This window comes from Lycorma delicatula, chromosome 5, assembly GCF_047948215.1.
Source record: "Lycorma delicatula isolate Av1 chromosome 5, ASM4794821v1, whole genome shotgun sequence".
Taxonomy (NCBI): domain Eukaryota; kingdom Metazoa; phylum Arthropoda; class Insecta; order Hemiptera; family Fulgoridae; genus Lycorma; species Lycorma delicatula.
The window spans coordinates 17,809,927-17,835,533 of record NC_134459.1 but is presented as its reverse complement, the minus strand read 5'-3'; the positions used below and the strand labels follow the sequence as shown (position 1 = coordinate 17,835,533).

The following is a 25,607-nucleotide window of genomic DNA, read 5'->3' as shown; positions in this document are numbered from 1 at the left end:
GCACATCAACAGGGCTTTATGAATTTTGATTGGTCCATCTAATTTTTTGTGCTTGATTCAATCAAGAGTACCAAGGATGCAATTATAGTTAAATTTTATTATAATTGTTTATTTGCTTTTATAAAATAAGTATTTGATTAATTTTGAAGTATTCCTTTCCATCCTGTTAAAATTCTGTTTAAAGGTTTTTAAATATTAATTAATTATACTATACTACAATATATATATACTAGTCATAACCATTTATTAGTTTCAGAAATACATTATTCAAAAGATCTAATTTCAGCATAGTTCACTGAATTGAATGAATCTAACTTCAGAAAGAAATTAAGTATATATTTTAAGTAACGATTTAATTTCAACTATGTATCCAACCGTTTAAATTTATACCCAACTATTCATTCAGTTCTTATTTAATACATTATTTTCAGTTTTGGCCACATCTTATCTAAATTGCATCAACAGTAACATAATCTTTGTCAATAAGTTGGATTTGGATTGATAATTTTTTTTTGTGAAGAGGCTTGCTTGTAGAACTTATTAATTTTAGAACCTTTTGCAACAGATAATACTTGTGTAATGGTTCACCTGCTTTAAATTTTAAAATTAAAGATTCTTAGCTAATTTTTTATTAGAAAATATTTAGGCAAGGGTTCATCTTTAATTGTACTTACCTTTTTATTTAATCGTTTTATATACCTTGGTTATTCATAATACTGTATGAAGCAAAAATTTATCACATCTATCTATCTTCTGCGTAATATATCAATACAGTAATTAAATTCTTTTATTTTAACAATCAAAAGCACAATTATAATAAAAAGATTTGAGACCTTAATGGCAAAGAAACGTTTTTTAGATCACATAAAATTACAGTTATTCCTATAATCACGTAGAAAATCTCACTTGATTCAACCAAATGACACTGGTATCTGTCTCCTGAAAAAAATTGGTCCAAATAGAGAGGAAGTCAGTCATTCTATTAAGCAGCCACAATTTTTAATCAAAAAATGAAATAGAAGTCTTAAACCTGCCAAAAGCACCACTATTACATTTTTCTGAAGTCTACTATACAACCTCATACTTAAATTAAAAAGTGCATTTTCATAAGATGTTTTTTAAAACATAATTAATTTTTATAATGAATTCTGCAATCATATACCTTTGACAAATCTGTAAACTTTAATATGTTTTTGAAATATTAAAATATTATAAAAATAATTAAAAAAATAAAGTAATAAATAATGATGGCAAGATTATTTGTAGCAATCACTGAAAACCTTTTTACAGGACTCTAATAGTCATTTTATGTCAAAACCTTTGATCATTTTCTTCTCTTGGAAACAACATTTAACTCTCACATGAATTACTACTCTAAGTACTCCACTAAAATTATTTTTTCAATAGGGAATTGCAATTTACTTCAATAGTTCATTTATGTTTATTAGTTCCATACCCTTACTCTTCAGACAGGTTTGCATTCCATTAGATATTTCAAAATACTACACAATGGAAGGAGTTGTTTTCCTCTTTTTTTTAGTTTCTGTAAAAGTACAGAAACAGTTTATAGATCTTGGAACTATTTTTAAGATGGCTCTTTAAATCACTGATCAATAAAAATGTCCCAACTTCTGAGAAATTACGGGAAGGAGATTTGGGAGTGGTAATCTTCTTCTTGGAGAGGACATTCAGCTACTTTGGGTTGGGCTGTTTGCCTCCCTCATACTGCATGTTCCTTTATGGGTAGACCACCCTCTCTCACTATCCACCTCTTTTCCCTAACCTTGATTCCTTTTTTTTTTTAGTTTCATTTCCTACTTTGAGTTCTGATGAGGAGGTCACATCTTAACAGTTTCATGTTGAGAATTCTATTGATCTGTAGAAATTGGATTCTGCTGATCTGCAGTATAACTTGGCAAGATCTGGGAGGGGTTGCTGTTTCGTGGCTTCAGAATAAGCCTTAATGGCTAAGGACTTATTTAATCCGAGCCTTCTACAGAACAACTAAAATATTGTTACTATGCTATTGGAGTGTTTTAATAGGAAATGATTCAGTTAATGGATTTGTGTGGAAGCTCTGTTTTCATCCTGGTGGTTGTACAAAAAGTTAAACATATGCCTGAGATAATTATCAGACAAATCTATGGCTCCTAATTCTTTCTAATGACTTTATATATATATATATATATATATATATATATAAATGTTAACTTCGTTTGTGTACGACTTCAAAAACTCAAAATGTTCTGCACCGATTGATCTCAAATTTTAGCACGATATATAATCCGCATCAAAGATTGTTTTCATCTACTTTTAATAAATCTATCTATTTTTAATTTGTACAGTTTTTTAATAAATAAGAGGCTAATAAATCAGATGGAAATGTAAACAAAGGAAAACCAATCAGATCAATGCAAGATGGCCGCTGTCAAAAACAACGACCAATCACAAAGAGCCCGTATGCCCGTTGCAAATGTAAACAAAATCACAACTGATTAAGTAAAAAATTTCTTTGAATTATATGTAACAGCTAAAACATCTGTATTTTATTAAAAAAAAACAAAAGAACACCAAAACAAAAAGAAAAGCCACCAAGAATGACAACCGCAGTTGGTGATGATATGAATGATTTATAGCGTATGAAAATGTCATGTCTGACCGGGATTCCAACTCGGAACCACCGGATTAAAGTCCGAGACGTTACCACTCGCGCCACGGAGGCCGGCAAACGTATTCGTTAGGAGCCGAATAAAAACACGACTTACCAATATGGCGTTGTGTGTCAAACCAATTTTATACGGACTATAATTACTTTTAATACGCGAAACCCTTTGCAATGATTGAACATTAACTTAAACCTCTTCAAAAATTATTCCTTTTGAACTAAGCCACATTTTGATACCATTGTTTTTCTATAACACGGCTGGAATTCTTTTCGTTTAATGATAAGAATCGTTGTCGAAGACAATAACCGAATTCTCTTCCAAAGGACATAATACACCGCTAAACTATTTAATTCAAATTCGTGTAATTTTTATACGAATCGCGTTTTTATCAAAATCTCACCTTTTTCTCAATTGACCTGCGGGGTTTTGTTTTCTTTGGAAATTAATTCATTAGTAGATTCATACACGAGAATCACGTTGTACACTGAAGCAGCACTTCTACTTACGTTAGCAGTTTATTAACATCTGAAATCAACGCCGTTTGATTATTCTGTAATTTGTAAGCATTACTTTGCTTTTGTAAGCATTTAAAATGATGTGTTTTTCGCACGACTTAGGGCTTTTTTCGCAGCCCACAAATCTTTATATATATAAAAATGTTAAGTTCGTTTGTGTACGCTTCAAAAACTCAAATTGTTCTGCACGGATTGAGCTCAAATTTTAGCACGATATATAACCCGCATCAAAGATTGTTTGTATCTATTTTTCGCATCAGTCACATACCCGCGACCGCGAGAAAACAGTTTTTTTAACGGTCAGCTGTGTACCAGTGACCGCGCCATCTGCCGGAAGCGAGGGGAACACTCGCCATACTGCTAACGACAACCGCAGTCACATGTGAAACAATACCTGTTCCCAATTACATTGTTTATTAACAACAAAAAAAACGTATCCATTTGCATCTGATTCAGATTATTATACAATCTGAATTAAATATTCATTTTAATCGAGGTACTTTTGTGTGATCGTGTCGTGATTGAGCTGCGCCTTTCACCAAGCTCTGAATTTATTAGAAAACGACCAAAAGTGGGATATATGTATTAATAACGCGTGCAACACTGCACATCCAAACCAAATTCGTGCATTATTCGCAATTATATTGACCGCTTGCTTCCCTTCATCTCCCACAGAGTTATGGGAAAGATATCGATCGCATATGGCTGAGGATATTTTGCATAGAGTACGCCTTGAAAATACCAATATGACCATGGAATTTACAGAAGGCATTTAAAACGATGTATTGATAAACATTGAAGACAAGTGCTTAGCTATTGCAAATAAAGTTCTTAGTCAATTGGCAATGCCAGCACCCACCCGAGCTGCGATTGCTTCATTTGATGTGGATTTACGCCGTGAACAGAGTTACAACATTGGTGATCTTCAGTCATATGTCCAATCAAACATTCCCAAATTAACGCGTGAACAGAAAGGCATTTATGATCGCATAATGCAAATGATAAATGACGGAGTTGGGGGGACCTTCTTCTTGGAGGCCCCAGGAGGAACTGCGAAAACATTCCTCATTAGATTGATTGTAGCAACGGTTCGATCAAAAAATGACAATTATGCTGTTGTGAAATATTAATCAGCCAAAACTCTGCAACGGCACGCGACTTGCAGTTAAGAAATTGATGAATAACGTAGTGGAAGCAACGATTTTAACGGGGCCTTTCAAAGGTGAAGATGTCCTCATTCCTCGAATACCCATGATCCCGACCGATACACCATTTTAATTTAAAAGATTGCAATTCCCAATTCGATTTTTCAAATTCATTAATGGCATTTGCAATCATAATTAATAAAGCTCAAGGTCAATCTTTAGAAATGTGTGGTTTAGATTTAGATGCGAATTTCTTCTCACATGGGCAACTGTATGTTGCGTGTTCCCACGCAACATACAGTTGCAAGATTAAAGAAAAACAAACAAACATACTTGGCATATATAGACCTTGTAAAGGCATTCGATAACGTAGACTGGAATAAAAGGTTCAGCATTTAAAAAAAAATTAGTGTACAAATACAGAGATAGAACAACATTGCTAGCATTTACAGGAACCAAACAGCAACAGTAATAATTGAAGAACATAAGAAAGAAGCCGTAATAAGAAAGGGAATCCTCCAATGATGTTCTCTATCCCCGTTACTTTTTAATCTTTACGTGAAACTAGCAGTTAATGATGTTAAAAAACAATTTAGATTCGGAGAGTAACAGTACAAGGTGATAAAGATGATACGATTTGCTGATTATATTATAATTCTAGGTGAGAGTAAAAAGGATTTAGAAGAAACAATGAATAGTACGGATGAAGTCCTACGCAAGAACTACCGCATGAATATAAAAAAGAGCAAAACGAAAGTAATGAAATGTAGTAGAAATAACAAAGATGGACCACTGAATGTTAAAATAGGAGAAGAAAGATTACGGATGTAGAAGAATTTTGTTATTTAGGAAGAAGAATTACTAAAGACGGACGAAACAGGAACGATATAAATTGCCGAATAGCACAGGCGAAATGAGCCTTCAGTCAGAAATATAATTTGTTTACATCTAAAATGAATTTAAATGTCAGGAAAAGATTTTTGAAAGTATATGTTTGGAGCGTCGCTTTATATGGAAGTGAAACTTGGACGATCGGAGTATCTGAGAAGAAAAGATTAGAAGCTTTTGAAATGTGGTGCTACAGGAGAATGTTAAAAATCAGATGGGTGGATAAAGTGACAAATGAAGAGGTATTGCGGCAAATAGATGAAGAAAGAGGCATTTGGAAAAATGTAGTTAAAAGAAGAGACAGACTTATAGGCCACATACTAAGGCATCCTGGAATAGTCGCTTTAATATTGGAAGGACAGGTAGAAGGAAAATTGTGTAGGCAGGCCACGTTTGGAATATGTAAAACAAATTAATAGGGATGTAGGATGTAGAGAGTATACCGAAATGAAACGACTAGCATTAGATATGGAATCTTGGAGAGCTGCATCAAACCAGTCAAATGACTGAAGACAAAAAAAACCGATTTTAAAATGTAATACATAATGAGAGCCCTCTTATAACACATACAGCACTTACTATTTACAGAGTACTTACGATCCTTCCCAAGACGTCTGCAATTAACGCAAGTCGAGCCCTCCGACGTCTTAGCCACAGTAACATGCAAGATACTCGAGATAAAGGGTCATGCGGCGGATCGGCGTATCGAAAACGAAATATATTCTATTTCCTCGAAGAGACAATTATAAGGGGGATCAGTTTTTGTAATTTTTCTGACTTCTTGTTCGTCCCAGACCAAAACCACCCCGGATCTTCACCGATCCGGGCCTCGGCTATCACCTGACCCCCAATTCCAAGATACCCCAAAAATTACCTTCCCCACCCCAAAAATTGTTCGCCAAGCCAATCATGCCGTTTCTAGGCGTTTCAATTCTTTTTTGAGTAGTGTATCTTAGATCAAATGATCGGATAATTCAAAAATGGTGGTCAACGTCTAGAAACGGATGGATATATGAAGATTTTTACTAAGGGGAGGGGGGTAATTTTTGTTTTTTTTTGGAATTGGGGTCAGGAGATAGCGGAGGCCCGGATCGGTGGAGATCCTGGGGGGTTTTGGTCTGGGACGAACAAAAAGTTAGAAAAATGAGAAAAAGTGATCTCCCTTATAATTGTCGCTGTGAGGACTTGAATATATTCGTGTTCGAAACATCGATACGCCGACTGGCCACCTCACAGCAAAACGGACTTTGTGGAGCATCATCGAGTACTTTCTGAGCTAAAGAAGACTTATGTTGATGACCTTTTGGTTCGTGTATCCTGCATGCTTGAACGGCTTGTAACTCGACCTCCTTCCACGAGCCTCTCTCGACCAGCAGGAGACCATGGTTAGCATAAGCAACGATGCATCACCCGCTGTGCAACCTCAGCCTCAGAAGTGAATCAAACTGCACCACTCACAATAACTGAACAACACACTTCCCTGCGGACAACTCTTTTACAGTATCTTCCCCAACATAATGCTTTCCACGTATTCGTTCAACCAAACAAAAATCCGATTTCCGTCACCATACCTGCTTATGTAGAAAAAATACCAGGTACCTTATATATCTGCAGATTATGTTGTACGAAAAAGCTCTCAATGAATTCACCGCCATTATCGGTGAAGCCGGTACGCTACAAATGTGACTTAGCGTTCCCATCCGGACAAAGGAAGAATCGACTGGCATCTGAGAAACGTACGATATTAAACCAGACCACAAGATGACGATCAGCAAGTTCTCATCATCCGCACGGACAAAACCTGATGATCGTTTTTAAACTGTCAAATGAGATTCCTTTCTGTACAGTGCACTAGACACGCTAACAGAACCAAAATAAAATCTTTCCGGCGAGAAACACCTGGCAGTTCACCGGACACAACATAGGATGCTGCAACAAGACATCATCCAAATCCCTACGCATGGCTATATCGTCAAGTTCAATATGTGCAATGTAAGCCCCCTACGCAATTAATTTCCGAATTTTACCCATCTAACGATTTTATATTGAAGAGTTATACGGAAGAAATGAATTAGAAAATGGTGTTATAGAGGAAGTTGAAGAGGATAACCAGTCAAAAAAAGGAAATGACCATTTTGTAATATATAATTATTAGAATTTGAAAATGACCTATTGAGAAAAAGTGGATTCAGTAAGTTTTTTTATGTAATAAACATAGAGCTTACATTATAATTTATAATTAAATATTCCTAATTCATTCAATATAATAAAACTCACCTGAAAAATTTACTTGTTTATTTTCAGTATCACTGTAATTTTACATATATATATCATTTATAATGTTTAATAACATTTTTAAGTACTTTAACTGAAATTTATTTTTTTAATGGAGATTTAAGTTTAAAGATTTATACTTGGAAATAAATCTTAGATGATAACCAAGTTCCTAGGGTTCTACATATTTATTATTTTTTATCTCTTTACCCATAAAAATAGCACTCTTTGCATTACCAAAAAAATGACACGCCTGACTTTAGTGCTATGAGGAAAAACTAATTTCCTACATTAATATTTACAAAATCATTAATCTTTTATTTTTAATTCGGCTGACAATTTTTATTACTCACAAAAACTTAAAATTTTAAGATTTAAACTAAGGTTTTTTTTAATACAAAATAATAATTTCCTATTTAGTTTTAGTGTTTTTCTGTTGGTTATTCATGTATATTTTGAAATATAAATAAACTTTGTAAGTAAAAGAAGTAAACATTTTACATCTGATATTAACAATAGTATGAGTCACCACTAGGTGGCACATTGTTTGATTAATTCTTCAGAACATTAAACATGTAAAATGTTTTAAAATTAATTATAAATTACAAAATGGAGTCTTTAACAAAATTTAAAGTATAATTCATTACATCAAAAATACCAAAACTCCAGCCAGAATGGTGAGTAATTTTTCTTTAGATAGAAAAACTGTTATCTACAGGTTACATTTTTTTTTTTTAAGAAACAAAAATAATTTGAATATTCTACAGCATAATTCATTAAATAGTGCTTCATTTTATTCCATGAAACATTCAAACAATTTGAATCTAACCAAATTTTACCAAGATTTGAAAGTTTTTTTACTTGAAAACACAGTATTTGTAAACAAACACTTGAGCACATCTCTTGATTACAAATTTAAAGTTTCTTTTTATCAACTGTAATGTATAAGAATTTTTAAATCTATTTTCAAATATTACAAAACCTAACTGGCATTTAAATATATAACAGGAAAAGACTGAATTTATTCATTGTTTAAATTTTATGTAGTAAACCTTTATAAATCTGGGCTAGAAAGAAATACTAGTTTAAATTTGTGAAATTCCATCTTGTAAATCTAAAAATGAATAACAGTATAAAAACAGGATCACTTTTTTCTTAGTATTTAACTTAATAGGTAAAAGCAATTTTTGTCATTTTCTAGCAAAAATAGCCTATGGGATTGTCTGTTATCATCAGACAATTTCAGATATTATGAATGTACATGGTAATTTAAAAATAAAAACAGAATATGTAAACAAAAAATTTTGACAATTCTGCAACAAAGCAATATTGTAAACATAAATTTTTGATGACTTACCTTTATGGAAAAGCTTTCATGATATTGTGATGTGCAGTTTTGACATGATTGACACAACAATGGCTGATTTTAAGATGTTTGCACACACGCAACCGCTTTACATTGTAGTGCTGATTTTAAGATAAGCATTATTAAACTGTCGTGGAGTAAAAACCAGTAACTATATACACCTATAAGAAGTGAGTGCTTTCAACAGCTATTTGATTTGATTACCCCCCTCATTAAAATTAAACTAAAATTAAATAGATTAAATATTAGGTTTGAAAGAAATTTTCAAACCATGGTGGAAAATATGCAGTCTGATGAACAAATATTTAGAGCCTGAGGATGTATCTAATATATGAATGCTTCTTTCAAAGGAGAGTCCTTAATTGATTAGATGGTGGTTTATTAAAGAATGTCTTTGCAGAAATATTTATTAAATATTTTTTATAAAACCTTTACTGGAGTTATGATTCCTATACAGATCTGATTCCTGATAATGAAACTTAATATAAAAATGCACTAAAATAAATATTAAAATATTTCAATATATTGAAATTTATAATTTGAATAAAAATCTGTTTAAGAATTTGAATTAAAAGTGCAGTTTTACTTTTGACATTTTCTAAATTTTAAAATGTTTTATAAAACAAGGCTTAAACTACTGAATTATTCTAAACCACACAAATCTTTTCAGAATCTTTCATCTTTACTAGCAGATCTCTTAATATTCCTCATTGAATTCAAAGATAAACTATTGTCTATTTCAAATTGAATTATTCTCCTAGTAATAACTCTGCCATTCAAAACTGTGAACCTCATTGCTAGGTTGACAAAATATCAATAAATTGCTACAATTTTTTTAACTCCTTGATCTCTCAAATTTTTTTTTTTTGGTTTAAACTTGAATTCAATTTATGAAATTTTCATAAATTTAATATTTTTGTTTTTCAGCGTGAATGCATCTCTATCCATGTTGGCCAGGCTGGAATTCAGATGGGTTCCAGCTGTTGGCAATTGTATCTTCTTGAACATGGTATAAACCTGAATGGTGAACTACAAGAAAAGAACTGTGACAGAGATGATAACTTAAATACATTTTTTGATCGTGTAGGGAATAATAAATTAATTCCAAGAGCGATACTAGTTGACCTTGAGCCAACTGTTATTGGTAGGTATGAGTTCATCATTATTCACATTTATTTTGAATTGTAGTTTTAATTAATAGATAAAAGTACTTAACATACTAAACAACATACTAAAGTGTAAGCAGCTTTAGTTAGGTCATACAATTCCTCCCAAAAGTTGGAATACATAATGTTTTCCTTTCTTAGAAAATTTCATAAAAATTGAAATATAACTTGAGAAAGTAATTCTTTCATTAATCTCTAGCGTTTTCTTATTGGCACCTTCGTGCAATAAAATTTACTCATACTTGTTTTTAAAAACCCAAACATATTCTTAAAATATATATAAAATAACTGAATATTTGCTAAGGTATATTGTCAATGTGGATCTGATATTTTACAAGTTGTAAAACTGAAATTTATTCTACTTTCCTAACTAATCAAAAATTGTTTTATTGACAACTTTACTTACTAAAAATGAATATGGTAATGTTTTGGAGTTTATGTAATCTTATTCTCAGAATACAAAAGCTATTCAATATAGCAACTATCTTGCATTAATACTAATCATACATAAATGTTATGTAGCATATGGGTATTTGTCTAATATCTCTTGACTATTCATTTTCAATGCAGAAAATATAGTTAGAAGCAAACTGCAGCAGGACAATAATGAATTGACATGGAAACATTAATATGCACAAATCATGCAGGTAATTTGTCAAATTTGTATAAAACTAAAAATTAAAGGGGAAAACCTAAAATGCAGAGATAGTAAAGTATAAACTGAAACAGAGGCTGTTAAAAATATATTCATAGAATTCTGAAATTTATACTTTCAATTTGTCTAGCATTTCTTTTTGTATGTTGATACTTTCACCCTTTATAACAATTGACATCTCTCATTCATTCAACTGTGTACACATGGTCAAAAACTGCCATAGATATATGTATAAAATTTTTTATATAAATTATATACCATTAATAGTTATTACATAACTTCAATTAGTAATTCAATACATATTGATCTGTTTTAATTTTAGATTTTTTCTTCAATAAATGTTTTCTTCAATTATTACAATATTGTATCAGTGTGGTTTTCTTTTGATAAATTGAGTTTTGATGAAAGAACAAAAGATGAAGACAAAGTGGATGTTGAAGTTGTATCATGCAAGTTGTATATTTAATTTTTGAGATTTACAAATGAATGTTGCTTATTCATTGAATACTAAGAAAAAAAACTTTGTAGGAAAAAGGGAAATGCAAAAGTGGTCTTGGTTTCTCTAGATACAAGCCATCACTTCATGTAACTGGATGAAATACCTCAAAAGATGTATAGGATAAATTGAAAGAAGTATCTTAACTGAAAATAGATTTATTGCAGAATCTATCAGGTGGAGTGAAAAATCATTTTGTGAGCAGAGAAAACATGGGTGAAATTACAAAAATATCTGTACCTGCATAAATATCCAAATCAAAATCCATGTACTGATTATTGAAGTTTAATCAGCAAAAGGTCTTCTATGAAAACCTTTGAAACAAATAATCAAAAGCAAGGTTCTTACGTGAAAAAGCTATAAGAATGGGGGCTACAGTTTGTTTCAAATATATAAAAGGATCATAGTCTTCATCTTAAAGATGAATAATTATGCCATGATATATGCTGAAAATCTAATAAAAGGAAATGTAAAAAACACACTTTTGATTTTATGAATCATTTGTTCCAGTGACTTTGAATTGTGAATTGAAACAATTTGTTCCAATTGAATTGTGATGAGTGGTGCATTGATAGTGATGCCTTGATAGTGATGCCACACATGTAACAAATCTTTGTGACTGTATAACTCTGATTGAAACTTAAATGTCAAAATAATGGATAGTGCTCAAGGAATTAAATTAGTTTTTGTACTGGTCATAGAATGGTTAAAACTTCTGATGTCAAAATTGGTCTTGTCATTTGTTCTTTAAGAACGCTGGACAGAAAAAGGAATTAACAATTTTCAAAATAATGAACTTTATTGATTAGCAGTAAGTCACAAGAAAAATCTTATTTCCAAGGCTAAAAAAATTGACATAAAACATTTTGTCACGAATAAACTGTGTTCAGATTTTTTCATGTAATACCCCAGTACAAATGAAAGAATTTTTTGAAGGATATATATATGCTTGGTAAACAAACTGTTTGGTGAAAGATTGAAAAATCTACTAAAACAGAATTGATTTTTGCTGATGTGGCCCAGTAGATGAGTGTGATCTGAATGGTTATCATTTCCCTATTTTTAAATGTTACAATTAATGTAAAAAGATGAAGTGAAAGAGAAACTTTAAAATTTCATTGTATGCAGAGATTATTTGGACTGAGATTATTCCCTACATTCAGAAATACAGTTCAGTTGAATATGAAAATAGGATCAGATGCGAGACAGTACATTCATAGCTTCAATCAGCTGTTCACCTACTCAGTTTTTATGGGATATATGCAGCAATGAAATTATGTAACAATGATACAGGTTGTGTAAATTAACTGTATGAGAAGAAATAGTCAATGAATTCATGAACAGACTTGTAACTGTTATTCGGCAATAAAAAATGATAAATCTTATGATTTTTGAATTAATCTGAAATAGGCATTCTATGAGCAGTACATTGCTAAAATTCAGTGGTGGACCACTGAATTATGGAAGAGTAAGAGTAAGATGCAAAAATGTGTGGCCTTATCTATGGAAGCATTCTGCTTCCAAAAAATTATAAAATTATTCATTACTTTATTGCCAACTGAATAAATTCACATAAGCAGTACAAATTTTAAGTTGTGTAAATACAGCTTGGTTTGCATGTGTTAACCTGATGTCAATTCACACTTCATAACATTGTAATTTTTATATGGTAGAAAATAATCTATAAATCAATCTGTTTATAGGTGAAATTCGTCGAGAAGCAAAAGATTTATTTCACCCGGAACAATTAATAGCTGGAAAAGAAGATGCAGCAAATAATTTTGCTAGAGGACGACTTTCAACTGGTCGTGGTGTTATTGAAACACTTGCTGATCAGATCAGAAAGGTTACAGATAATTGTTCTGGCGTAGCTGGGTTTCTCATATTTCATTCATTTGGAGGGGGTACTGGCTCAGGTCTAACATCACTTATAATGGATGAATTGACACAATCATTTCCAAAAAAATGTCGTTTACAATTTGCAGTTTATCCTGCACCACAGGTAAATTGTAATTTTGCTTATCAGAGAGGTTTTTCATATTTAATCATGCTTGTTGAAATGTCTTTCCAAAATATATTGTTTACAGATAAGACTCAGAATAGTATAATATGCCACATAATTCTGAGGATATTTTTTCAAGGAAGTCTGTTCAGCTGCTCCAATATGTAGAAAATATAAATTTGAAGTAATTATTTCAGCTGATCAATCAAAAATAATTTCTCTCTAACATATTGCTCCTACCTTGGATAAAAATATCCTAATCTCCAAAGGAACTGTAAATGGAATGTATGCTTACTGCTTACATTGAGTTACTTTGCAGCATTTATCTGGTAGATAAGTTTCACTACCCAACCTTTTCCTCAGGAAAGTGGCAAGTCCTTGATGCCCACCTTATCAGTCTGTGAATTTCAACTAAAACCCATGAATCTTTTGAGTTGGGAGTTGTAGAACTTCTAAGAAATCCCTACACAAGTGTTAGTCCTCTTTGGCCTCAGTAAAATTGTGCTCTGTAGTTATCCAAACAGCTATCACAGTTCTTTGACTTGATGCAATCCATGTAATTGTGAATATTTCCCCAATTTTTTTTCTTTCTTCCAATTAAGCAGCACAAATATTCAAATTCCCTTAGATTTTTGGTAAACATACTGTACAAAGAATACAGTATACAACAATAATGGAAGGTTAACTTTCTGTACCTCATTTGTCAGAAACTGCCAGTTCCAAGCAATGGTTCAAACAGTCAATTATATCTGGGAATAGTTTAATTGTTCTGCCTACCTAATATTTAATGAGTCTTCATCACATGCTAAAGCAACTGTTTTTTTTTTCAGAAAATCCTCATTCACCCCATGAGTTAAATTTAGCAGAATTTCATCTGTAATATCTGGTGTAGTTGCATAATTTTCCACGAAAAGAGGGTTCAATGTTTTCTGTAAGGGGACATATCTCGTATTATTAAAACAGATATTACACTATGGTTGACTGTCAGTAATGCTGACTTTCCTCTCATTTGCTATTTCTCATTTCATGTGAAATGGTCAATAATATTTGCACAGCTAAGATTTGTATGTAGTACTTAACCCATACCCAAACCATTGGCTTTATTAAGGGTTTCTTTTATTCTTAGAAATTGTTTTGGTGTACAATGAAATTTAAATGGGTTTTGGTGTACAATGAATTTTCAAAATGTTTTCTTATTTGATATTTTTTCTTTTATTCTTAGAAATTGTTTTGGTGTACAATGAAATTTAAATGGGTTTTGGTGTACAATGAATTTTCAAAATGTTTTCTTATTTGATATTTTGATTTGAGTTCATTCCATTAATCAGGAAAACTTTTGAGGCCTGAACCCTGTGATTTGAGAACTGCTGATAGAAGGCATAAATCATTATCTATATTCTTTAATGGTTCACTAACTAGGCCTTAGAAATGTCAATGGAGCCTATAATATAGTGTGTAGTCAGCTTCATCTGCTCTCCACTTGTGTCACTACTAATTACTTTCCTGGATTCATGATCATCAAAAAGATCTTATCACAAATACTTAAACAGTTGTTCAAAAACTGCTGCTGTATTGCACATGAGTAGTCATAAACAACCATGTAAAGTGGGATGACAGTATTAGTCATTGAAAAAGGTTGCAGCAATAAAAAAAAAATCACTGTATATCAGACGTGTCCACCCTGTGAATTGAGCTGGTGCACAAAACTGCAAATGCATGACACCTCTGGGCCAATGTCAGTGCAATGGTGACAGTTCAGCAAAAAGTGCATTTTGTGGTCATTGGAGTTATAGATTGATAACTATTCAACAGACTTTCCAGTGTGGCTGAACAAGAAAGATTGTAATGTTTCAACAAGATGGTTCACCCCACATTTTACCCTAGGTGTTCTACACTCTCAATGAACTATTTCCCAGTCATTGGATTGGTAGGGGCTAGTCCTGTGCTTTCAGTTCTGAGAAACCCAGATTTGACACCCCTAGGACATATCCCCATATTCCACAGGGATATGATAAAATCATTGTCTACAGTGAAAGAATCTGGTAGGTATATTTTTTCCTGTTTAGCCTCTGGGAATGTAAGGTATTACTTCAGAGGATGAATGAGGATATGTATGAGTGTTAAGTGAAGTGGTGTAGTCTTGTACAGTCGTCTCAGGTCAACATTTCTGAAATATGTGGTTAATTGAAACCCAACCACCAAAGAAAACACTAGTAATCACAATCTAGTATTCAAATCCATATAAAAGTAACTCTTTACTAGATTTGAATGTTGGAACCCTTGACTTTGAAATAGCTGATTTGCAAAGATGTGTTCACCACTAGACCAACCATGGGTTATGTAGAACATTTAAGACCATGGATCACCACTGCTATTGTTACATTGTGCCTGTGATGATCCAGCAAACCTGGGCAGAAGTCTTATTGGCTGGGATGCAGAATGACCAACAGAGCTCATATGAAACATTCTAAGGTATGTAAAAAACTTGGTGGATTTAAGAGTTGGTGGATTTGAAGAAAAAAATTAGTTTATCTCCAGTATTATCAGATACAATTTTTTTAAATTGCTACAACCTTTTTTGATCCTGTATATATGCTCATAGTGTATGATCAAGACAACAGGATAATGCTGTTGCAACATTAAGGTGACTGGATAAGAGCTCCATAGCTGAATTGATATAGTTGATTCATCTGTAAAGCTGAACTGTTTGTATATTTATTTTTCCCCATCTATATTTTGAGAAAAAGCTATTTCAGATATTGATGCAGGTCCAGGTTGGTCTGATTTAATTTTAAAATTAAAAATTCTCAAATTAGTAAACAGTTTGAAATTGAGAATAAAAAATTAACTATTCTTTGAGCAGTCTTGTTTATCAATCCTACTCAAAGAAACTAAATTTCAAACAGTTTGAAATTTAGTTTCAAAACTAAAATTTTTTATTTGCCAATACAGTTGTAATAATAGGAATATTAATAGGTTCTATTGAAAAAAATTTCAAAATATTAAATTTTGGTGATTTTTTTCAGAATTCCCCCCCCCCCCAAAAACTAACTTTTTTAACCAATCTGCCAAAAAATCGATGCATTAATATTCAATAAGAATTAGTTGTGCATATGCATGTTTCAAAATAAAATAAAAATTCAACAAAATGTGTAGAGAAATTTGTTAGAGGAATTCAATATTTTATTTAAAACATTAAAATAAAAATATTTCAAACAGATAATTAAGCAAAATAGAAAATTTCATTATTCACATCATAGCAAAAATCAGTCAATATTAGTCAATTACAGAAATTTTATTTTCACTAGAAAAAACTCAGCGATATGCTTTAAAATAGCTTCAAATTGGTATTTCTTCTACATCTTTGACACCATAAAAACTACCACAAATAAGAATCCAAAAGCTGCCGATGCGGTGCCACATTCTCTTCTATTACGGGGCTTTGCACAAGCCGACATACTGATCCTTTGGGTATACGTCCTGTTTTGGTATTAACAAAATTTTCTGTATGATTTACAGTATGTTAATTACAACCCTCCAGTTTAGAAATGACATCGTATGATTTCCACATATGAAATAATTAGATAGAACAGCGTACAAACGAAAACAAATGCTGCAGGTGCTGGAACTTCGGACACAGGGCGCGACGTAGTGTTCCGGTCCAAACCGCTTGAAACTGTTATAATTGTGGGGGTGAAGGACACCAAATTAGAGATAGTAGTGAACCAGCCGATGTCTGGATTGTGGAGAAGGGACACCAGACCGGGGTCCGATATTATTTCAGATAAATGAGAACCGAAGGTAGACTGCCCGGCATCAGCGGTTACAGATGTCCTGATCGCAGAGCCAAAGCGAAGATAGATCGCTACTGGAGATTCGAACGTTGACAAGGAGGAAGATGCCACCACAGTACAGATAGTCTCCGACTCCTAAAACAATCTTTGATATAAAGGCCGGAAGAGATTTTGTTGCCTTGACATGGTCGTGTTTGCTGATTAGTGGGTATGTTTCACCTAATGATGTTCGCTTTGTGGAATACGGATGGATTCTAAATCCATCCGTAGAGGTGATACGCCAGGACCACCGGTCGTCTTGCCATGACTTAAACGCAGAGTGCGTCGAATAGGGCAGATGTGGTCGACCCGTCGAGGTTATAAATTTGCGTCTGTATGGTCGCAATAAATACACCTGGCATTGGTTGGTTTAGCTGTGTACATAACGGCAATTCCGGATCAGGATCCGGACAGGATCGGGTGACGCTGGATGTTCTCACGGAAGAACAACACGAAAAGTGCCCGTAGACACGCGCGGTAGCAACGAATACCTGGGGTAGTAGTACCTTTGCCGCGTGGTGGGATGGGGGGGAGGGTTTTTAGTGGGTCAGTGCCATGGCAGGAAACCCCCTATGGCGGCAGTACGGGCTGCTGGGCGTCTTTGCAGATTTTCCGACTTTTCAAACTACGTGAAACAATTTAAGTAATTATTGCAATTATTTAGATACATTACTATTAATTAGCCAAGGTTAGAGATCGATGCGAACATAGATATCTATATATAATCAATAATTCTTATATCTTAATAATGTTAATATGGAGAATGTTAATTCTGCAATATTTCCTTAATTTGAAACATGCATATTTCCGACCTAATACTAAAACTGCTAAAACAGCTACATTTTTGTTTTGATTTTGTCCTGCTTTTGGGTGCTGTTTTCTAAATACCAGTAAAAATGTGTAGTAAAGAAGTAATCTGTTGAGTGTTTTGACACAAGCATGTTTTATTAACATGCTTAACATAAGTTTTAAAAACTTCATTTTTTTATATTGGTTTTAATTCAGAAATTTAATTTTTTTGTTGCAGTACTTTTACAATGAATCTTAATTTTCAGATATCAACAGCAGTAGTAGAGCCATACAATACAATCCTAACGACTCATACCACACTGAATGAATCAGACTGTGCATTTATGGTTGATAATGAAGCTATATATGATATATGTCACAACAAATTAGATGTGGACAGGCCAACTTATAAGAATCTAAATCAATTGACAAGTCAGGTTGTGTCCTCTATAACAGCTTCTCTTCGTTTTGATGGTCAACTAAATGTTGACCTTACAGAATTTCAGACAAATTTAGTTCCTTATCCAAGAATACATTTTCCTTTAGTAGCTTATGCCCCCATAATATCACAGAAAAAAGTTATGCATCATGGACTGTCTGTTACTGAATTAACAAGTGAATGTTTTGATCCAAAGAATCAATTAGTAAAATGTGATTCACGTCAAGGAAAATATATGGCTTGCTGTCTTCTGTATCGTGGTGATATAGTACCAAAAGACGTTAATGCTGCAATAGCTTCGCTCAAGGAAAAACAAAATATCCAGTTTGTTAGCTGGTGTCCCACTGGTTTTAAGGTTAGTTTACAATGCACAAATTTTAAATATTTAAAAATATCTGCTTCAAGCAAAACTTTTCAATCTTTATAGTTAGATTTTGAAAACATTCAAAATAGAAAAGATTCTTTAAAACGATCTTAAAATAAATCCTCAAGGCTGGAGAAACTTCATTAATGAATAAGAAAGAACCAATAGTTTTAATATTTTGAATTTTCTACCACTAGAATATTAAATTTTAAGGGATTGTATGTTTTTGTAAATCACTGAATTGACCTTTGATTTTTGTGCAATAGGCACAATTGTTCTTGAGCATACTTTTTTAACCAAACGCACATTCTACTTAATCTGACTAAGACCACACTTGAATTAGTTCTTATACCTTCTTATCTTTCACGCTACTTTTCATAACTCTACGCATTTTCCATCGGATACATGTCTTTAAATTTTCCCTTCTTAAACAAGGTCTTCTCCTGATTTCTAAAATACACTTCCATTAAACACTTCATCTAAAATAAAGAATAAGGCAGGATATTTTTCTGCCTTTTTTTCAGTTGCTTTTCTTCAAAACACACAAGTTTCCTAGTTTTTAATCTGCAGCCCATAAATAACACAAATATTATGTACTTTGTAACAAGCAAGCAAGGTAACTCTTAAATGGATGATTGAAGATGACTGACTAAAGCAGACTGACTGATAGTTGCAGATGACTAGTGGATGAAGGATGGATTATAGATGATGGCTGGTGGATGATGTACTTTAACTACCAGTATTTCAAATGAGACCAACCTATAATCAATTTAGACCAACCTATAATCAATTTAGACCAATCTATTAATCACTGATAATGTGGTTGTAAAAGCCAGGCTTCATATTTCATTATACAAAGTATGGACACAAGTTTTTACAGTTACCAATAAAATATTTCAACTTTATACACTTTATAACTGAGGTAGAACATGCAGTACTCGCTAGAAAAAGGAATCCTATGTGATAAAACAACATAAGGAAATACACTCTGAAAACCAAAATTGCAAAAATATTGTGAAAATGTAATCGCATAATTTTGTCAAACTTATATTTGAATACCAATATGAAGATTGTAGTAATGCTCCCACAATATTTTTTTTCTAAGGAAAGAATATCTGCTATTTCTAAATGAATTGTAATCTGTATGTATTATGCATGAAACAGTATTATATGCATAGTGAATTAACTGAAAATGTTATTACACAGAAATTTGTTTTCGAGGTTTCAATTTTTTGCTCATTTTAGTGGAGAAAGTTTTGAAAATATATTACTCCTATAGAAAACTAATAAAAATTCACTGGTGACTGTATATTTAACAGAAGTTGATATTATTCTCAGATTTGTTAGGAAAATATATTGAATCTGCTATGTATCATCCATAGAACAGTCTCTATTTTGTAGACCTGTAGGGCCAGGTTAAACTGGTCTTACTTGGCTATCAGTATCAAAAACCATGGCTACATAAGAACAAAGATAGTTTTTAATAACAAAAATTGCACTGATAGAAAAAAGTGTAAAAGGTTATATGAAGGCAAACTGAAGATATGAGATGAAAAATATTAGTGTAAATATAGTTTGTAGAAAAATGATCATTTTTGAGAAATGAAGCAAAACATTTTTTTACCAGAACTATTGGTAAAAGAAAAACCACTTAAAATTATAACCACTGGTTATAATAGTATATTACTAACAAATGATTTAACCAAATCATTGGTTACAAAAATTGGTAACAAAAATTTGAGTCAGTCCACTTGGAAATTGGCTTAATTAAATAAATTTTATTTATTGAAATAAAATAACATAAAATTTCAGTTCTGAGGGTAATTTTCCACTTAAAATGTTAAATATATATTTCACTTAAATTGTGTTAAATATTTAATATTTAACAAAAACATCAGCTGTGCAGATTCACATATTATATATTATATTGACATATTACATATTATAATTCACATATTATATTGAGACCAAGACAAATGTTTAAACATTTAACAGCTTTAGCTAAATATGGACAATCACCACCACCAGACATAGAGAAACCACTGAAAACAGAAAAGGAATTCTTCGCTCCTATTTAAATGACTTTAAATTGCATTATACCACATGTGAATTATTTGGCAATAACCTATCAGGATTTTGCTTCAATTTGAAAAATTGAAAAGGCAATCAAAATATTCAGAAGCTGGATTGTAAAGTTTTTTTTTTTCTTTAGAATTTCTTAGAATAGAAATTATTTTGAGTCGTTTTATAGGATATTAATGTTCTGATTAGTGTTTGAGGTATATACTCGTACACTAAAGTGACTTTTCAATGGGCAAGTCAGAACACTAAAATCAATAAATTGCTTCTTCTGTAAAATAGTTTTTTACAACTATTCACAGTATATCTCAATTGTAACAGTAATATTAAACAATCATTAACAGAATTAATAAGGTGACTGAAAATTAACAGATGAATATGTTTTCCATAACATTGAAAAAAGTTATGAAAAAAGTTTTAAAAAAAAGTTTTCCAAAAATGCTTTCAAAATTTCAGACCTGAATTTCAGCCTCTTAAGCAATTTATTTTATCCCAAAGATATTTCTCCTTCTCAACAAAAATTTAACTAAAATGTAAGATTTCATTTTGATTTGTAATTAAGAATTTTTGGGGGTACAATAATCAAATGAAACTAATCTCATTAAAAAAGTTCATTAAAAAATCTCTTTTGCTGTCAGGTTGGTATCAACTATCAAGCTCCAACTTCAAGTTCAAGTGGAGACATGGCAACTGTAAAAAGAGCAGTGGCTATGATGACAAACACAACTGCAATAGCTGTGGCATGGGCTAAACTGAATAGAAAATTTCATTTAATGTTTGCCAAACGAGCATTTGTTCATTGGTATTATGAAGAAGGCATGGAGGAATCAGATTTTAAAGAAGCAAAGGAAGATCTTCTAGCTTTAGAAAGTGATTATCATGAAGTTGATTCAGATATAAGTAGTCCTACAGGGAAAACTGCAGAATCTGATGATAGTCAATCTGACATGTAGATAGGTTGACTACATTTTATTCCTGAATTTAAAATTACTTCGATTGAAGGCACTGAACTGTATTTATCATATTGTGACATTGATAAATGTGTGTACCAACAGATTACAAATGTAAATGTAATTTGAAATCAAATCAACATGGAAAATATAATATACACAGTGAACAAGGTTTCCATTCGTAAATGAGAGAACAAAACAGATAAGTAAACGTATGAATTAAACCAGTGAACAACCCTCTTGTCTTCTGATATCATAAACATCCAATAACATCTTAGCAAGCTTGCAAGCAAGTCTTATGACCATATAGTTGACCGGTGGTCACTGAACTTCATTCACATGAGTGTCAAAAGATCAAGGGGCATTTTCAGATCAACACCATCTATCCAATTCAAGGGGCATAATCAAAAAAAATTTAATCTATGAAATGAATAGAGGGGCATAATCGAATTAAAATATGCACATTTGTTTTTGTCAGTTGAATATATCCCCCTTTTCTTTTTTTTAAAAAATATATAAAAATAAAGCATGCAAGATATCATGACTGTAGTGACGCCATTAGCCCCCCTCCCCCCCAAAAGTTGACGTCACTCATATATTCAATTGAGAGAAGAAATGTGTATCCCAAATTTATCTTCCATGTTTCATACCATTTGTAGTCAAATCAATTTTCATAAATTCACAGAAAATTTTGAAATATTTTTGCGGTATAAAGAACAAATTCATTTAATTAAAATATTTTTTGTGTTGGTATTTTTATACTAGTCCATATCTTCTATGTAGTCCATATATTATTTTACATTGATAACTGTAACAATTATTGTCTGAAGAATCTGTTAATAAAATTTTTTAAATTATGAATGTTTTATTAATACTTATTATCAAATTTCTATTTATCTTACATAGTGCAACTTCTGTTGTACATCTAAGAAGCAAGTCAATGTAATTTTCTTGTATTAGAGAAAGTAGCATTTTCTTGAGTAGCATTTTTGTTTTTTAGAATTTTTAGACGAGTATGACAATTTTGTCATTTATACCAATAAAATAAATACTGTTACATACTGTAGCTTTGAAAGTGCAGCATTACATTCATTACATGTGTACGTACCATTAATGCAATGGTAAGTATAATTATCCTGAAATCCTCCTGCAGTATGGGATATTAATGCTAATGTTCCCAGTCCTATATAACTGCTGGATTTTAATACGTAATTGATGCAATATCTTTCAAATTAGGTGAAATGAAAGTTTGAGGATTTGCTGAAGCACATTTTAAACAAAGCTGAAAAATTTGTTGCTCAATCAATGAGAAATGTTGTCAATATCATCAGGCAAACCAGCTGAATGCCATATTTTTGTCAGTAGAGATGTGGACCTTGTAACACAAGATTCATTGTGTGCTTTGAATAGTGAAGTGGAAACTTCACTAACCAAAGCATACACTGAACTTGCTGTTGAGGTCAACTGACCTCAATTGCAACTGTATTGCAATTCTTTCACTCTTTCCAACACAGTGTTGAGTGTTGAGAATAATCAAAAAGTAGTACCTTGCTTCACTGAATATTTCTCAAATTCTTTCTTTACATTAACAAAAAAGTTGGTCTAAATTTTTAAGACCTTGTAGCATGTTTTATTTCCTTTAAAATGTGCAGCTAACAATTCTGAAAATTGGAAGGCTTGATTGAAATTAGCAGATGCTTTAGTCAGGATTGGCCAGAACTTAAAACAATTTGTAAAAACAGCCAGTTAATTTTGTTTTCCCCCAGTTCCCAAGTTAATTTGTTTACTTACTGTTTTTTTTCTGCAATTTGTTTAAACTGTTTTTCCCCTGTTAACAATGGGGAAAAAGTTTTTTTATGAAAAGAGTTGTCAGTGTTGATAGAATTGAATTCCTTAATTTGGTAATATAAACTGTAGGCTGCAGGTCACTGAAACTTGCAGCAGGTCACTGAAACTTGCAGCAGGTCGCTGAAACTTGCAGCAGGTCGCTGAAACTTGCAGCAGGTCGCTGAAACTTGCAGCAGGTCGCTGAAACTTGCAGCAGGTCGCTGAAACTTGCAGCAGGTCGCTGAAACTTGCAGCAGGTCGCTGAAACTTGCAGCAGGTCGCTGAAACTTGCAGCAGGTCGCTGAAACTTGCAGCAGGTCGCTGAAACTTGCAGCAGGTCGCTGAAACTTGCAGCAGGTCACTGAAACTTGCAGTAGGCTGCTGATATTCAGTAAGAGAGCTTTTGTAAAACCAGATAACTTGATTCCTTTGTCTGAACACACCACTTGTTAGTTACTGTCTGGTCAATTTTGTATTACTCTTCAATTTATGTGAAGTAATCTTAATTTGCGTTCAGTCTGGTGCATTTGGTCTGGTAAATTTTGTCTTAATTCATTACTCATGTTTCTTCTATATAGAAAAGTTAAGACTTTGAACACGCACATGCACTCTTTGCAGAAATGTACTGTGCATGTGTTTTGCAGTACAGAAATGATCTCTACCATGAGCCACCAGTTACATTTGACAATCTGAAATTAGCTTCACCATTGTCATTTCAAACACCTTGTTTGGTCTTAGAACCATAATTTTAAAAAAACCTACTGGATTTGTCTCTGGATTGGTCACTACTTTTTCTTATTTTTTTATAAGAGAAATCTACATACTTAGTTGGTAAAAACCATGTGGTGTTTTATTGCTTATGTATCTGGCAAAGCAATTTCATGATAGTTGCTAGCTCACTATACCATATTCCAGCTGATCTGGATGTTCATAAAAAGCACCAAAGGATTATAAGTTTTATAGTTTTGTGGGTAGGAAAAGCACATATATTTGCTACATATAATAGTAGAATCTCTTTAGAAATGCTGGTGCATATATCTGTGCAGGGACTGAAAACCTATGTACTAGCATTTTGCATGCATTGGCCTCTGTTACAAGCAAACTAAATGTCTTTTGTGGTATGGTTTTTTATATATATATATATATAAAACAGATTTCATAAATTTGCTGTAGCGTATGTAATTAAGTTTTATTCTAAATTATATATTGATGTTGTGATCTAGGCCTACTTCCTGTTGTATAGCAACTATAATAATAGAAGCATACATGAATCATGCATGATTAAGGTGCTATTTATGAATTGTTGTAATCTTGCAATTTTAAGAATTTCATTTACTTATTTTTAATCTACTCTAATAATTGTGCTGTGAAGAATCATATGTTACATTGCTTGTAATGATTATCAAGTTATAGAAGAGGTTATTATAGAAACATTTACTGTGGTGTATATTCTACTTAATGAAGTGAATAACTGTTAGTGATTTATTTATTTTTACCACTTGTTTTCATTTAAGGCTTTGCCATAAATTAAGTCACGTAAATTTTTAATATTTCAATTTGATTATTTTCTTTTAAAATGCCCAAAATAGGAGGAAAATGTACAGTAGTTTATTTGAGGCGAGGGAAATTGTATTCAATGTGAGGAAATCGTATTCAGCCGGAATTCATTGGAAGTGCTGAATACGGTTGTTCAAGCGCAAAAGTATCAAAACGAACGGCCCAAAGAATTATAGAAAAGGGAAATCAAATGAAACTGAGAGCCATGCGTGTTCGTTTCGCCGAGAAAACGTGTAAATCGCCCCAGTACTGTGTACAATTTGTTTGACACCTATGCTATGAGGCCGTTTAATAAATTTTATGTAACCGAAAAATGCATTCCTACTGGGAAGAGAATTATGCAAAAAGCCCGCGAAGTGAAATTAATTTCAAAGGAGTGAAAGATTTTTTAAGAATGTAACGTAAAATGGCATTTAGATGAAAAAAAAACAAAAGACAACTGGAAAATACTGATAGAACGGCATGACATTAGATTGCAAAGAATGAAATTTCTACGACTAATTTCCCTGTTTCGCGAAGAAGGAAGACTGATACACTTATGAAACCTACATTCACAGTAATATGCGACACTTGTTCGAGTCTTTACTTATGTACGA

At 32.3% G+C, this 25,607-nt stretch overlaps 1 protein-coding gene across 1 annotated transcript; it reads left to right on the top strand.

Moving 5' to 3' along the window:
• The first annotated feature begins 9,823 nt into the window (after positions 1 to 9,823).
• Positions 9,824 to 21,630, top strand: LOC142324729 (tubulin alpha-3 chain-like). The gene is made up of 4 exons (XM_075365664.1): positions 9,824 to 9,998; positions 12,875 to 13,173; positions 18,062 to 18,589; positions 21,316 to 21,630. The coding sequence occupies exons 1-4, from the start codon at positions 9,824 to 9,826 to the stop codon at positions 21,628 to 21,630; spliced, it is 1,317 nt and encodes a 438-aa protein (XP_075221779.1).
• Positions 21,631 to 25,607: the final 3,977 nt, after the last annotated feature.

Bases quoted from the DNA above. Each gene is read 5' to 3' on its own strand.
- LOC142324729 (XM_075365664.1), top strand. From the start codon at position 9,824: ATGGGTTCCAGCTGTTGGCAATTGTATCTTCTTGAACATGGTATAAAC. The intron at 13,174-18,061 runs GTAAATTGTAAT...CTTAATTTTCAG, and splicing joins CAGTTTATCCTGCACCACAG to ATATCAACAGCAGTAGTAGA. The intron at 18,590-21,315 runs GTTAGTTTACAA...TTTTGCTGTCAG, and splicing joins GGTGTCCCACTGGTTTTAAG to GTTGGTATCAACTATCAAGC.